The sequence below is a fragment of the Malaclemys terrapin genome, chromosome 1, assembly GCF_027887155.1.
Source record: "Malaclemys terrapin pileata isolate rMalTer1 chromosome 1, rMalTer1.hap1, whole genome shotgun sequence".
Lineage (NCBI taxonomy): Eukaryota > Metazoa > Chordata > Testudines > Emydidae > Malaclemys > Malaclemys terrapin.
Window position 1 is genome coordinate 114,280,096 of NC_071505.1, and position 15,943 is coordinate 114,296,038.

At 47.1% G+C, this 15,943-nt stretch overlaps 1 protein-coding gene and 1 long non-coding RNA gene across 2 annotated transcripts in view; one reads left to right on the forward strand and one right to left on the reverse strand.

The window, feature by feature from the left end:
• Positions 1-15,943, reverse strand: part of SLC15A5 (solute carrier family 15 member 5) — a 65,554-nt gene that overhangs the window by 15,059 nt on the left and 34,552 nt on the right. The window contains exon 6 of the mRNA XM_054016296.1: positions 7,676-7,864. Coding sequence (XP_053872271.1) covers positions 7,676-7,864 — 189 coding nt within the window. The remainder of the gene's footprint in view (positions 1-7,675; positions 7,865-15,943) is intronic.
• Positions 4,619-7,763, forward strand: LOC128830466 (uncharacterized). The gene is made up of 4 exons (XR_008443583.1): positions 4,619-4,881; positions 5,846-5,995; positions 6,519-6,647; positions 7,678-7,763. It is a non-coding gene; the product is annotated as an uncharacterized LOC128830466 (long non-coding RNA).

A 15,943-nucleotide genomic window follows, 5' to 3' on the forward strand; every position in this document is an offset into this window, starting at 1 on the left:
ACATGTTAACAATGCTAGTGGCTTCAGCAGCTTTGCTACATTCATGCTCCCCACCCTGATGGGTGGAGATGCATCAGTAGGGGATTTTTGTACCTTTCCCCAAAAAAGTTTAGTGTACAGCCTAATGCTACAGTGATGTTCAAGCATTTCAGAAATGGTGCAGTGGGATTTAATCGTCACCCTGTTCCTTTGCAATGGCTTTGCTCAGTGGTCAGGAGAGTCAGTAGAAAATAAAAGTTAAAATCAAAGTAATCAATAAAGGACCTTTTTTTTTCATTTAAGTAGAACAATATTTTTGTGCAATGCTATTAAAGCAAACTATATGGCTCTAGAGATCAAAACTAGAATGTGGAATAGAGCCTTTAATCTTTAGGTCACCTGTGTAAATGCAGTCCTGGATGGCAGTGACCTAGACTCCTTACTATCCAAAGACTCTTTGCTTATAGGAAGAGAGACCAGTCTGGAGACAGCTGTTGGCAGGGAACCCTGTGAGCAGCCTTGGAGAGACCCCCAAGCCCAGTATTGAAACAATCTTGTGTCTCTAAGGCAGGGGTCGGCAACCTCTGGCACGTGGCTCACCAGGATAAGCACCCTGGCGGGCCGGGCCAGTTTGTTTACCTGCCACATCAGCAGGTTCGGCCAATCGTGGCTCCCACTGGCCACGGTTCGCCATCCCAGGCCAATGAGGGTGGCGGGAAGCCTTGCCCGTGCCGTTTCCCCCAGAGGTTGCCGACCCCTGCTCTAAGGAGAAGCCTCCTTCCTCATGGAGCAGGCTTGCAACACCTCTCTGTGTTCTACCTCTTCTGCGGAACAAATAGAGAACTCATTCTCTGTGTTTATCAATGCAACACCTTCAACAAGCAGTAAATTCCCCCTGGTAACTCATCATTTGCCATATATTCACTCCTTCACAGTGATGTTTAGGTAGTTGCACCTTTAGTACAAAACCAGCAACTACTTAAAAAAGAGTGAAGCAAACCAGTTGGTTGCCTTTAGCCTAATTATAAATAAGTTATTAAACTAGATTATTAGGGAGGTACAGAAGGGGTCTCTAGTGAGCAAACCAAATTGAACAAGGGACTTGCCTCCTCCTGGATTTCAATTTTTAAGAATATCAGAGAAAAAACAGTTGATAATGAGCAGAACTGCTTCTTTCATCATGAAAAGTGACCCATCAAGACTATTTGCCAATTATTAATTTGGACTTCTGCCTCCCTAGAATTTCTGTTATGATTCACAAATGTTTCCTGCCCAGTTTTCTGCACAACTGTTTGTTCTCTTCGGAATCAGCTTCAGCTGTTGCCAAAGTCTCTAGTCTTCATAATCTCATTTTTGGAGCTCCTGCTGCATCTATTCCTAGGAACTCCAATCCTCCGTCTCCTCTCCCTTTCCCCCTCCTTAGCTGATATTGCAGCAACCTTCATGGAAAGAATTCACAATGCGAAGACTGTCGATGGGCAGGGGCGGCTCTAGGCACCAGCAAAGTAAGCACGTGCTTGGGGCAGCCCATTTGCAGGGGCGGCAGGGATCCAGCATGGGAACTGGGAACCAACAGGGGGCCCTGGGAGCTGTAGTTCCTTGGTTAGCTCTTTGCCTATAGAGCCAGCCCTGGCGCAGGGAAAGAACTACATTTCCCAGCATTCCCTTGGCCACTACCAACAGGAAAGAGGGGGAGGGAGGGAGGGAGCTGAGACCTCATGCTGCAGTAAATGGAGAGCTGCACTGTGAGTAGGGATACCATATTTTAACATTAAAAAAATAGGACACTCCCTGGGGAGGGAGGGTAGCCCCACCCTGCCCCCATCCACTCCCTCCGACTGCACCCCACAGAAACCCCAACCCATCCAACCCCTCCTGCTCCCTGTCCCCTGATCACCCCCTCCCGGGACCCCTGCCCCAACTGCCCCCCAGGACCCCACCCCCTACCTGTCCCCTGACAAACTCCCGGGACTCCCATGCCTATCCAACCGCTGCCTTTCCCCTGACTGCCCCCCCGAACCTCCGCCCCATCCACCCCTCCTGCCTCCTTACTGTGCCTCTCAGACCAGCGTGTCTGGCTCCACGCAGCGCTAGACCCACTGCTGCATATATGCTGCTGTGCTCCCCCACAGAGCCACAGCCCTCTCCCCCCACTCCCCCAGCACCTGCCTTCCAGATTTGAACACCTCAAAATTCAGGAGTGCTCAAGCTCAGTTTGGGCGGCTGTTACTTCATTTCTCCCAAATCAAATATACTGATCCACTGTAACTTGCTGTAGAAAAAGTGGGATAAAATTAAGCAAGAAATGCTTCCCAGTAGTTATTAGGACTGGAATTGCTATTTTCAACAGCCATTGCCTTTTGTTTGTTTGTTTGTTTAAAAGGAAGACAGTGATATTGGATTGGCAAATTCCCCATAGAAAGAAAGAGTGGAACAAAAGAATAATAAAGGCACCTCAACTTTTCCTCATTTATGTAGGACAGTCTTATAATATGCATCCAGATATCCTCCAATCACACAAGCTGAAAATTGTTTCACTTTACTGCAGTTCTGTAACCATATGGGAACCAATCCTGTCTGTGTTCTGTGCACATCTAAAATTCCAGCTGAATGATCTGCCATGGGAGCGAGTTACCAGTGACCCAGGGCTGCAGCGGAAGGAGGGTGCACATGGGGGCGGGGGGTGGAAGAGAGCCCAGGGCTGGGGTGGCAGGAGATGTGTGTGTGGGGCAATGGTGGGGGGGAAATGAGGGAGCCCAGAGCTGGGGTGGCAGAGGGTGTGGGTGGGGGGGAAGAGCCCAGGGCTGGGGCAGCAGGGGGGTCCGGCGAGGAGCCCAAGGCTGGGACGGGGGGCAGCCAAAATTTTTTTTGCTTGGGGCGGCAAAAAACCTAGAGCCGGCCCTGTCGATGGGAGATCCCAATTCCACACTTGGATGCTTGAATCATCACGGAGTACAACTGACACAATACAATCACTGTCCCCATCCTTGATTTGCAAGTCCAAATGAGAGATTTGGAAATCCTATTAAGAATTTAGGTTTTGAACCTGATTTCAGTAAGTGGTGCTTTTACCTTACGCAGGAGTGAAACCAGAATTTGTGGGGAAGGGGAAGGTGACCATATGGTGTGCTGTGTGTATGACAGTACAGTCTGTGGCCTAGTCTTCACTGCCGGAAAAAAAAAGGTGTGTTTTTTTTAATGTGGGGTAACTAACAGAAGGACTATAGGATTGTTTAGTTGTATCATGAGAGAAACCATGAGGTAAATGTCCCTATGCCCATTCCAGGGGTTGACACTGGTGAGTTTACCTTATGGTAAAACTGAAGTTCCGAGTCTTCACTGTGTTTGTTTGTTTTACCTCAGGATAACTTGCAAACATTAGTGACCCCAAGCTAAAAAAGATACTTATTTTAGCAGGGAAGACAAAGCCTAAGAAGTTGTAAAACCAATATCCAGACCACTTGTAATCATTAAGTGCAGATGGAGCTTTCTTTTTGCAAGAGTAGGGGTGTAAAGCACACGTCCTGGACAAATTCAGCTCTGGTAATTGCATTCTGCTTACCTAAATTACTCCTGATGTTTCAATTGCACTCTGTATTCTTCACTTCTCCCACAGTGTTTCTGTGAGCTATTAAACAGCTGCTGCATTCTACCCTAGAGAGACTATTGCATTTCAGTGGTGGGCGAAGTGATCCCCTATATATTCCTTAACTAAGAGACTGTTTGTTATGAGACTCAGTATTCGCAAAGTACTTTGAGACACTTGGACTAGAAATGCAGATATTTTTGCAATGCATCATCAGACATTGCAGATGTGGTAACCCTTTGTTTGACAAAACAGTCACACAGTCACAGTATATAAATTCTCTATTGGCAGATTAACATAGCTAGTGTGAACTAGTTCAGGTTGTTCATTTAGCTCTATTGTATTCTTGCTCTCTCTGTTGTTGATTTTTGCTCCCAGGCTGTGTGTCTTTAGCCATAGTTACCAATCAACATATTTGAAACATGCTTTAAATTTAGCAAATTTTAAAAGATGAAAGTACTGTAACAAGAATGAAATACTCCTTAATAAAAAACAGGTGTCCTTTGTGGACTTGAAACCACCCCACAAAACTCCTTGGAGATACTGAGTGCTCCTAGAAGGATTTATTATAGGAGTCCTATCTTTCAACTCTCTGTAGATTTTTTTAAAAGAAACAGTGTTAAGAGTTTTTGAGGAATAAAGCCATAGGAAGCCATGGATTTGTTGCAGAAATTTTGTTCCTCCTGAACAGGTTCAGGGTTTGAGTTGACCTGGTAACAGGAGGGTAGCTGCTTCAACTAGCAGCCTACATCAGGGTCACATAAGAACAAAGTTCCTCTGTTTAGTTGGTGTGGGCAAAATGCTAGGAGCCACAGAGATAAATTTAAAACTTTCAACTGTATCTTAAGTTTAATGCAACCATAATAATATGTTTGTATCTTTAACAGAACTGGAATTGCCTGAATTCACCAGTTTTGTCTTCACTCTCCAGGTGTGCGGTGAGAGTGGCAAAGGGCAGAACTCCATGGGCTGCACTTTATTCTAGGGTTACCATTCGTCCGGATTTACCCGGACATGTCCTCCTTTTCGCGCTAAAAATAGCGTCCGGGGGGAATTTGTAAAGCACTCACAATGTCCGGGATTTCCCCCTCCCCCGGCAGAGCGAGCGGCTGGGAGGGCTGCAGAAAAATCCCGGGCTGGACTCCTGAGCAGCTGTAGAGGAGCCGGAGCCGCCCTGCATTCTGAGTTGGCCTCTCCTGCAACCCGGTCCGGCAGCACTGTGCAGGGCCAGGGACCGGGTTTTGTTGTGCTGGGGAGCGCAGCCACGTGTCCGGCTCTGCTCGCACAGAGCCCAACACCCTGTTCTGAGCAGCAGGGTAAGGGGGACCGGGGGCAGGAAGGTTCTGGAGGTGGCAGTCAAGAAATGGGGGGGGGGGGCTTTTGGGGGGGGGTGGAGAAAGTTTTGGGCAGTCAGGGTACAGGTAGGGGGTAGGGTCCTGGGGGGCAGTTGGGGGGGTCTTAGGAGGGGGCAGTTAGGGGACAAGGAACAGGGAGGCTTAGGTAGGGGGTGGGGTTCTGGAGGGCAGTTAGGAGCAGGGGTCCCAGGAAGGGGCAGTCAGGGGACAAGGAGCGGGGGGTGGGGAGCTGGGAGTTCTGGGGGGGGCTGTCAGGGGGCAGGAGTGGGGAGAGGGATCGGAGCAGTCAGGGGACAGGGAGCAGAGGGGTTTAGATGGGTTGCGAGTTCTGGGGGGGGCTGTCAGGGGGCAGGAGTGGGGAGAGGGATCGGAGCAGTCAGGGGACAGGGAGCAGAGGGGTTTAGATGGGTCGGGAGTTCTGGGGGGGGCTGTCAGGGGGCAGGGGTGGGGAGAGGGATCGGAGCAGTCAGGGGACAGGGAGCAGAGGGGTTTAGATGGGTCGGGAGTTCTGGGGGGGGCTGTCAGGGGGCAGGGGTGGGGAGAGGGATCGGAGCAGTCAGGGGACAGGGAGCAGAGAGGTTTAGATGGGTTGGGAGTTCTGGGGGGGGCTGTCAGGGGGTGGGGAGTGGTTGGATGGGGCGTGGGAGTCCCAGGGGTCTGTCTGGGGGTGGGGGTGTGGATAAGGGTTGGGGCAGTCAGGGGACAAGAGGCAGGGAGGCTTAGATAGGGAGTGGAGTCCTGGGGGGCAGTTAGGGGCAGGGGTCCCAGGAGGGGGCAGTCAGGGGACAAGGAACGGAGGGAGGGTTGGGGGTTCTGGGGGGGCGGGAAGTGGGAGGGGCAGGGGCGGGGCTAGGGCGGGGCTCCTCCCGTCCTCTTTTTTGCTTGCTGAAATATGGTAACCCTACTTTATTCATGCTTGGCTTAGAAATATCCAGAGAAGTAGAAGAATCTCTTCGAAAGCTGATGAAAGAAGTGGATAACAGCCTAACACTACCAGTTACTCCATTAGCTTAAGTGGCATATGTCTGCGTAGTGAATCTAAAGATCCTTAACCCAGCTGATGACCCATGGCAGGGTGTGTGTGCATGTGTGTGTGTTGTTCCACATGATGGAATTTGTTTATTCAGGTTGCTTTTTTTAAAAAGCTTAGGAAATTACACTGTAAAAGAACAGCTATAAATAACGTGACGGTTGCAAAATCAAGCTTTCAAGAGCCTCAGCAACCCTACAAACAGGATACACCAGCAACCTTAATTCCAGCATTTCCTACCTTTTGAGAACTTGACTTTGCAACGTTAATGTTCCTTTAATGTAATGTTTTAAAGGTAACAACAGAACTAGAGGGGTCAGCCTGGGAAAGGGATGCTCACAAAACCCTGTGTTAAAAGGTAACTAACAGATAATTGTGTTAGACAAGATAATAAATAACCCCTCTATTGTATCATGGGAACATTGGCATCAGTGGGAGTCGTAAGGGTCAGCACCTCAAAGCTAGGCCCTCAGATTGAATACCCCAAACCCAAAATTTTTGTACATTTTTTAACATTTGTTTTGGTTTTAAGACTATGATCATCTAATCTAACCTCTGCATATCACAGGCCATAGGATGCTACCAGGCAGTTCCTGCATCAAATCCATATCTCCTAGCTGAGCTAGAGCATATCTTATAGAAAGCCATCCACTCTTGATTTAAAGACTGAGTGATGGAGAACCCACTACATCCCTAGGTAAGTTGCTCCAATGGTTAATTACCCTTACATTTAGGAACTTGTGCCTTATTTCTAGTTAGAATTTATCTAGTTTAATCTTCCAGCCATTGGACCTTGTTAAGCCTTTGTCTGCTAGATTAAAGAGCCCTCTATCATCAAAAAATCTTCTCCTCATACAGATACTTATAGACCATGATCAAGTCACCTCTTAACCCTTTCTTTTTTAAGCTAAATAGTGAAGGTCACAATTTTCTGTTACACTTAGCCTGTAACCTAGAAACCACATACACCTGCCTCAGTAAAGTGCTTGAAATGTATGGATGAAGAGGCATTATGTATGTACTAAGCATTACATCCAGGGAAAATTATCTTTTGAGTGAGACCATGACCCTCAGTTCCTAGAAATCTAAGAGTATAAGAATGACAATTTAAACACACAAAATATTCAAGCTATTTCCTACCCCTATGTAAAATGTGAACACTTCTGAAATTGTTTTAGAACAATAAAAACAAGAAGAGAAATATACATAATATATTATTCTTTCTGTGGAATTCACTGCTTGAGAAGGTCATTTAGTCAACTACTGTTAGTGTAAAATGACTGTTTTAAAAGAGCTCTGCATAATTTTTGAAGGCGAACAACATTTGTAGTTATGCAAGCTAAAATAAGAGTAATCAAATCTCATGCTTCTCAGTATAAATTAACAACTTGCAGAGGGTAGAAAGTCAACATACAAGCGGGAAAGGATGGAGTTTGCCTAGTGCAGTTATTGGCTCTACTGCTCATGAGTGGATTACTAGATTTAATGGTCCAATGGGCTAACCAGGTCTGACAAATTCTAAGTTCCTCCTAATCTCAGAGAACATTATTGTTCACTCTGTAGTACAGCAAAGAACAGAAATTAAGCTCCTTCAGTGCAGGTGATGAATAGGCCTATTCAGAAAATCTGTGGAAGAGAGCCAGGGGTGAGAAATCAGATGCCAGTCATTCTAATTCTTCTTGTGAAGTTAATGTAATTCCCTGTTAGTTGATAAAATGTACTTACAGGTGGGAGTTACCAAAGCTTCAGCCACTCCAAGTAAAATGTATTGAGGAGCCAGATGAAAACAAGGCATGGAGGAAACTGGAAGCACCTGGCCTGACAGAGTCTGTTCCACCTGAGGGAAGTGTTTCCTGTGTATTTCAGAAAAGCCAGCAACCATCACAGACAGAGCCGCAGAGAGATGACCTACAACTGGGTAAATGGACCAAATAGAGAGAGAGGCTTTTTGACAAGAATGAAGTTATAGGATTCCAGTATAGTCAAGTGACATATGTTTGTAATGTATTCTTTACAAAAACATGGTAACAAAATGGAGTTCAGTGAGTTCTTAATTATCCATGCATACAGCACAACACATTTGCACAGCACTTCAGCACATAGATAAGTGTTCTCTGCCCTCAGGAGCTTATAGTCTAAACAAGATAGGGCAAGAGTTGAGCACAGGGATGTCAGCTTTGGGGGTCAGAAACTGTGAGAAAGGAGGCGGCATTTTTTAAAGAAGCATTTTAAGGGAGAGAGAAGATGGTAAGAGGAGGAGGAAAAGGAGACTTTTGAAGGTATGAGGGGTCACATGAGTGAAGGCATAAAGCAGGAGGAGAAAAGGGTGGGAGTAAGGTGAGAAGACTACAAAGAGCATGAGGAAATTCCCCTGGATGCATTTTACATTGCCAGTAAAAGGGTAATGGTCTGATCAAGGGATGTACCCACATGATCTGTGTCTTGTCAGCCCCTTCATTAGATGTGGAAGAGCACAAGACCCAATTAGGACCACTCAGAGCTTTTTTTGAAGTTCTTATTAGCAAGGTATCATTAGCAGCTCCATAGTTAAGGTTGCATTTAATTTAATTTGTAAAGGTGGTTTTAACCCCCTTGTCCCTGATTCTGAACTGCAGTACACACTGGCAGACCCCTGGCATCCTCATGAAGCCCCCTCAATTTCAGTAGGGCTCCACATGGGTGCAGAAAATCTATTCAGTAGCTTATGAAGAAGGATATGATTTGGTCACACAGGTCACGGGTTCTGTGACTTTAACAGAGCTCTGTGACTTCTTCAGCTTCAGCCCCAGGCTGCTGAGCTCTGGCTGTCCGCCCTGGGCAGCCAGGCTTTGGCTTCAGCTTCAGCCCCACCATGACATACTCTGATTTTGTACCTTTTCCCCATAACGGTTCCATGAATTTTGCTTAGTTTTACCACAACAAAATTGTATCCATACTTATGAGTTAAGAGTTAAAATATCTTATTTAACATTACAGGACAGGTAACTTTTTTGGGGGGGCCCCTTTAACTAGCTCAGCCTTTTCACACCGTCCCCATACATATTAACTGAGCTTGGCTTGATCTGGGTGAATTCTACTGACCTAATTCTTTTGAAAATACATTTATTAGAGATACACTTTTTGCTATATTGTTTAACATTTTAAGATAAGGTGAGGCTGCAGTACTGGAAAAGAAAAGTAATCTCGTTCTTAAATAACTATTTGTTTTTGTTATAGTGAAGCAGAAGTTTTCATGTGAACCCAGATTCAAGCAATCCCCTTAAGTTTGGTTCTTAACAGAGAGAAAATGGCATAAAAGCTATAATATGGATTTGAAAGTTCACAGCTCTATAATTTCTATTCATATCTCAAAGATCTTGATCACAAGAGATCACATGACTACAGTTGCCTCTGAGCATCCAATAATATCACTGGATGACTCATGAACCACTGTTAGATGCTGTTGCAGAAATGATTAAAAGTGGGGTCTGCTTCTCTACTCACCCTCCCAACCTGTGCAAGATGAGTGTAAAGTAGCTATAAAACACTATCCTTCTGACCTGGTGGTGTTTTAAATGCTATGGACTGCAACGTAGGTGTGAGGGATGGTAGCTAGCAACAGTACGTATACCACACATTTATGCTATTGGGTATCTATTGAATAGACAGACAGAAATTGTTGTAACTCCACAAATTTATACTGAGGCCCAAATTTTCAGAAGTGACCTCTAATTTTAGGTGCCCAATTTGGGACACCTGCATTTCATAGGTCCTGGGCACCTGCAGCTCTAATTGACTTAATCTGGAATTGCGAAATTTCAATATCTCTGAGAATCAAGCCCTAAAATACCAGAGCTGGCTACAAAAAAATTGTATTTGCTTGGAATTAGGGGTCACTTGTGACAGTTCAGGCCCAAATATCTGAGCTGTGTGGCGGTTCACCTTGGTTTATGAAGCCTCATGGTGTTCTGTATCCCAAAATTGTTCACCACCTGAACTACAATATTCAAAGGGTGGTTGTTTCTGAGACTGTTTAAATTATGCCAAAGTCAAGATTACACCGAAGTTGAGACAAAAGAGATAGAACATTGAAGGTTTTGGTAGCCTCATGACCTAAAATAAAGTCCTTGTGTTGTCTCCTTTCCCCCCAGCAAAACTTCTTTCTAACCCCTGCCACCAGTCTGAAGCTTTCTTGCATTTCTAGAACTCGTAATACACTTTTTTAAAAACAAAAACTGCATTCTGGGAAGATTTTATCATTGATTAAGGCCCTCTTAGTGTTTATTAGGAACCTGGATGAATTATTGCTTGAAAAATCAATGACAGGAGAGAATTTTATAGCAGATGCATCATGTCAAGGATAGGTATAAAGCCCTCAAGGAGCTTCTTACAATCTATTATGTCAAAAGTTCCCCAAATAAAATGCTATGTTAGTGTTGGGCAAGCCACAGAGGATTCAGATAGAAAAATATTACTACTTGGTATTTTATATACAGTGTTTTTCACCCTGGGTATCAAACCATTTCACAAATATGTATTGTGACAAAGTTCCTCCTCTATCTTGGTGGGTCCTGCACTTATTGGCGGATTTTCTTGCCTCAGAGATTCACCATGTGGGTTGGGGAACAGCCCAGAGACCTTCCCCTCTGGAAGAACCCACAGTCCCACAGGGGGAAACGGTGGGGGCGAAGGACCTGTCAGGTTTTAAGATTAAGTTAGATAAGTTTATGGAAGGAATGGTTTAAGGGGAGAACGTGATTTTAGTCAAAGGAACAGCGTGCCATGGCAGGTAAATAGTATAATGGCTAATGAGGGTGAGGCTGGAGAATCTTGCCTACGTGCTCGGGGTTTTACTGATTGCCATATTTGGGGTCGGGAAGGAATTTTCCTCCAGGGTAGATTGGCAGAAGCCCTGGAGGTTCCTCCGCAGCATGGGGCAGGGATCGCTGGCAGGAGGATTCTCTGCTAATTGAAGTCTCTAAGCCACAGGATTTGGGGACTTCAACAGCAGAGTCAAGGGAAAGGGTAGGGACGGCTTTGTGGCCTGCATCATGCGGGAGGTCAGACCAGATGATCATAATGGTCCCTTCTGACCTTAAAGTCTATGAGTCTATGAGTCCAGGTCAATTGGGAGGTTTGGGGGGAACCCGGGCCCACCCTCTACTCCGGGTTCCAGCCCAGGGCCCTGTGGACTACAGCCGTCTATAGTGCCTCCTGTAACAGCTGCATGACAGCTACAACTCCCTGGGCTACTTCCCCATGGCCTCCTCCAAATACCTTCCTTATTCTCACCACAGGACCTTCCTCCTGGTGTCTGATAACGCTTGTGCTCCTCAGTCCTCCAGCAGCACACCGTCTCATTCTCAGCTCCTTGCGCCTCTTGCTCCCAGCTCCTCACACTCTCACCACAAACTGAAGTGAGCTCCTTTTAAAACCCAGATGCCCTAATTAGCCTGCCTTAATTAATTCTAGCAGCTTCTTCTTAATTGGCTCCAGGTGTCCTAATTAGCCTGCCTGCCTTAACTAGTTCTAGCAGGTTCCTGATTACTAGTGCAGCCCCTGCTCTGGTCACTCAGGGAACAGAAAACTACTCATCCAGTGACCAGTATATTTGCCCTCTACCAGACTCCTGTACCCCACTGGTCTGGGTCTGTCACATATCCCTCCCCCTTGCTCAACGCCTAGGGGTTGGGCAGCTTGGGACGCCAGACAGTGCACACGTGACAAGCCATCGGTGTTGCCATGACGGCTCCCTGCTCTGTGTTGCACACGGAACTGGAAAGGTTGGAGGGATAAGAACCATCTGATCACCCTTGTGTTCTTCTCCTTGTTCTGCTGCATCCATTGAAGAGGTGCATGGTCGGTCACAAGGACAAATCTGTGCCCGAGCAGGTAGTAGCGCAATGTTTCCATGACCCATTTTACAGCGAGGCATTCTCTCTCCACCACTGCATATTTTTGTTCCCTTGGAAGGAGTTTCCGACTGAGGTATATAATTGGGTGTTCCTCCTCCCCAACCATCTGTGATAGAACGGCCCCCAACCCTACTTCCGATGCATCCGTCTGCAGGATAAACTCCTTGGTGAAATCAGGGGCTATCAGTACGGGGTTACTGCAGAGAGCAGTCCGTAGGTCTGTGAATGCTTCCTCTGCTGCGTCAGACCACCTCACCAGATCAGGTCCATGGACTTTCACTAGGTCTGTCAGGGGGCTTGCCCTTGTGGCAAAGTGGGGGATAAATCGTCGGTAATACCCCACCACACCTAGGAACGCCCGGACTTGTTTCTTGTGACTTGGTCGGGGCCAATTTTGGGTGGCCTCTAACTTGTTCACTTGGGGTTTTACCAAACCTTTTCCGACAATGTAGCCAAGATATTTGGCCTCTGTAAATCCTACAGCACACTTGGCAGGGTTTGCTGTAAGGCCAGCTCGCCTGAAGGTATCGAGGACTGCCTCCACCTTCTCCAGGTGGGTTTCCCAGTCTGGGGTATGAATGACCACATCGTCCAAGTAGGCAGCAGCATAACTGTTATGCGGGCGTAATAGCTTGTCCATGAGGTGCTGGAAGGTAGCTGGGGCCCCATGTAGTCCAAAAGGGAGGACAGTATATTGAAAAAGACCCTCTGGTGTAGAGAACGCAGTCTTTTCCTTTGCATCTTCTGCAAGGGGAATCTGCCAGTACCCCTTTGTCAAGTCTAGGGTAGTCAAGTACCGGGCATTACCCAGACAGTCCACTAGCTCATCTATGCGAGGTATGGGGTACGCGTCGAACTGGGATACTTCGTTTAGTCGCTGGAAGTCGTTGCAAAATCTTGTGGTGCCATCAGGTTTGGGCGCCAGCACGATTGGGCTGGACCACTGACTGTGGGATTCTTCGATGATCCCCAACTCCAGCATTTTTTTTACTTCTGCTTTGATTTCCTCCCTTTTTGCCGCTGGCACCCGATAGGGCCTCACTGTTACTCTGGCCCCAGGGTTCGTGACGATGTGGTGATATGTCTCGGTTGTTCGACCCGGTTTTGTCGAGAACACATCTTGGTTCCGGAAGATCATCTCAGACACCTCATTCTTCTGGTCTGGTGTTAAATCGGGAGACACTCTCACCTGTTTGGAAGGCTTGTTTTCCTGGGTTAGGTCTTTTTGGACCGTTGTGCATGCCTCTTGTGCATGCCAGGGTTTCAGAAGGTTAACGTGATAAATCTGTTCTTGTTTTCTGCGTCCTGGCTGCCGCACCTTGTAGGTTACTTCCCCCACGGGTTCAACCATCTCATAGGGCCCCTGCCATTGGGCCAGAAGCTTGCTTTCTGCTGTGGGTACCAACACCATAACCCGATCCCCTGGCTGGAACTGTTGCACTTTTGCCTGGTGATTATAATGGGTTCACTGGGTCTCCTGTGCCTTCTCCAAATGTTCCCATACAATAGGGGTAACCTGGGCTATCCGGTCTCGCATCTGCATTACATGCTCTGTTATATTTCTCCCCTCGTTGGGTTCCTCTTCCCAGATCTCTTTGGCGATATCTAGTATGCCACGGGGGTGATGCCCGTATAATAACTCGAAGGGGGAAAACCCAGTTGAGGGCTGAGGTACCTCCCAGATAGCGAACATAAGGTAGAGTAGTAGGGTGTCCCAATCCTTCCCCAAAAAGATGACTATGAGCAAGACTTAATACAGCGTTCTGGTGTTTTTGAGGTACTAGGATCTGCTGTACCTTCTGCCCCTGTACTGGTGCAACCCGGTATAAGAGATCCTTCTTCATTATGAAGTAGGGTCCTGGTCCCTGGGTTTTTCCTTCCATGGGGACCCCATCTATTTCAGTCACCTCCTTCCTAATGTTGTCATACCTTGGGTCTTCTGCCTGGTCCCGTCCAAAATTTCCTCTCCTGGGGCTAATCTGCCCAAGATCTAGGGGCCCAGTCTCTGTTGCCTCTACTGGTTCAGAAGCATTAGGGTGGGGGTCAGACTCAGGTGCTTCTCCCTCCTGCGTGGCCGCCTTTTCAGCTGCGCGGGTCCGCCTACCTACAAGAGCAACCCTCTGGCTTTGGGTCAGTATTCGGGTTCCCAAGGCCTTAGCTGCCCTTCTTTCCCTTTTTGTCTTTCTACCCTGTCTGGGAGTGGAAAACAAATCTGGGGATATTTCAGAGAAGATTGGGGGTTGACAGTCTGCTGTGGATGCCTCATCAATTTTAGGGTCCCCATCTTTCTCCAATCCCCCTACTGGGAGTAAGTTTCCAAACCCTGGGAAGTCCATTCCTATGAGCACCGGGTATAGGAGTTTAGGGACTACCCCTGCTGCTACCTCAGTAGTGTTCCCTTGGATCTTGATTTTTACTGGGCTGGTGGGGTAGTAACTAACTGTCCCATGGACACGTTATCCCTGTACGTTTAGCCTGCAGCAGCTGACTACACTTCACGAGCTTCCCTGAGATAAGCGTGATAGCACTCCCCGAATCAACCAGTGCCGTGGTCCCTACCCCATTTAGTTTCACTGGTCTGGTATACATATGTGGGGTTAGTGAGACCCCCACAAGGTGGATTAGGGAGCATGGATCTGCCCAGTTTCCCAGGTTACACTACATAGGCTCCTCAGCATTGGGACACTGTGCAGCTATGTGTCCCCACTCCCCGCAGGCATAACATCTGTATGGAGCCCTAGGCTCTTGGTTTGGGCAGTCTAACATCACGATCCTCTTCTCCCTCAGTGCTCCGACTCTTTGTGGCCTCTGATGGGCCTTCAGCCTCTCTCTTTTTCCACCTGGGCCCTTCTGGTGGCCCAGTCACCCGAACTTTAGGGCTTGGTGCTGCTAGTTTAACCCAGGGTGCCTCTTCCTTAACTGGTCAGGTCAACTCCCTCGCTGTCCTTCGCCTCTCTACCAGGGCGACAACCTCGTTATAGGTGGAGGGTTTGTTCTGGCTTACCCAGGCACGAAGGTTTGGTGGTAGTCCCCTCATGTATCGGTCGATGACCAGAACTGCTAGTATCTCTTATTCCTTATTCTCACCACAGGACCTTCCTCCTGGTGTCTGATAACGCTTGTGCTCCTTAGTCCTCTAGCAGCACACACTCTCAGCTCCTTGCACCTCTTGCTCCCAGCTTCTCACACTCTCACCACAAACTGAAGTGAGCTCCTTTTAAAACCCAGGTGCCCTGATTAGCCTGCCTTAATTGATTCTAGCAGCTTCTTCTTAATTGGCTCCAAGTGTCCTAATTAGCCTGCCTGCCTTAACTGGTTCTAGCAGGTTCCTGATTACTCTAGTGCAGCCCCTGCTCTGGTCACTCAGGGAACAGAAAACTACTCATCCAGTGACCAGTATATTTGCCCTCTACCAGACTCCTGTACCCCACTGGTCTGGGTCTGTCACAGCATTTAACATCTGAATACCCTACTATTAGGTATCCAGGACGACTGAAGTTAAGGGACTTGCCCAGGGTCACAAATCTGATAGAGCTAGGAACAGCGAAACCAAGAGAGACCCAGTTTCCACTCATCTCTTCTAGCCACTGGACCTCACTCCCATATCTAAGCCCTTTGCCTCCCTCCCCCCACAAAAAAGAGGTTTTGGATACTTGGATTTATACTTATGACAGCAGGTTGTCTTGAACCCTTCAGTATTCTTATGATTTTTGTCTGAACCCTCTCCAATTTTTCAACATACTTCTTGAATTGTTGACACCAAAAATGGGCACTGTATTCCAGTGCCCAATAAAGAGATAATATAGCCACCTTACTCCTACACCATATTCCCCTGTTTATATATCCACAGATCTCAATCTTTTTGGCTACAGTGTCACACAGAGAGCTAATGTTCAGCTGATTGGCCACCATGACCCCAAGTCCTTTTTAAAGTTACTGCTTTCCAGGGTACAGTTCCCATCCGGTAAGTATGGGTAATGTTCTTTGTTCTTAGATGTACAATGTTACATTTGTTAGTATTAAAAACACATAGTATTTGCTTGCACTCAAATTACCAAGTGATGGATACAGCTCTATATCAGTAACTCATCCTCTTCAC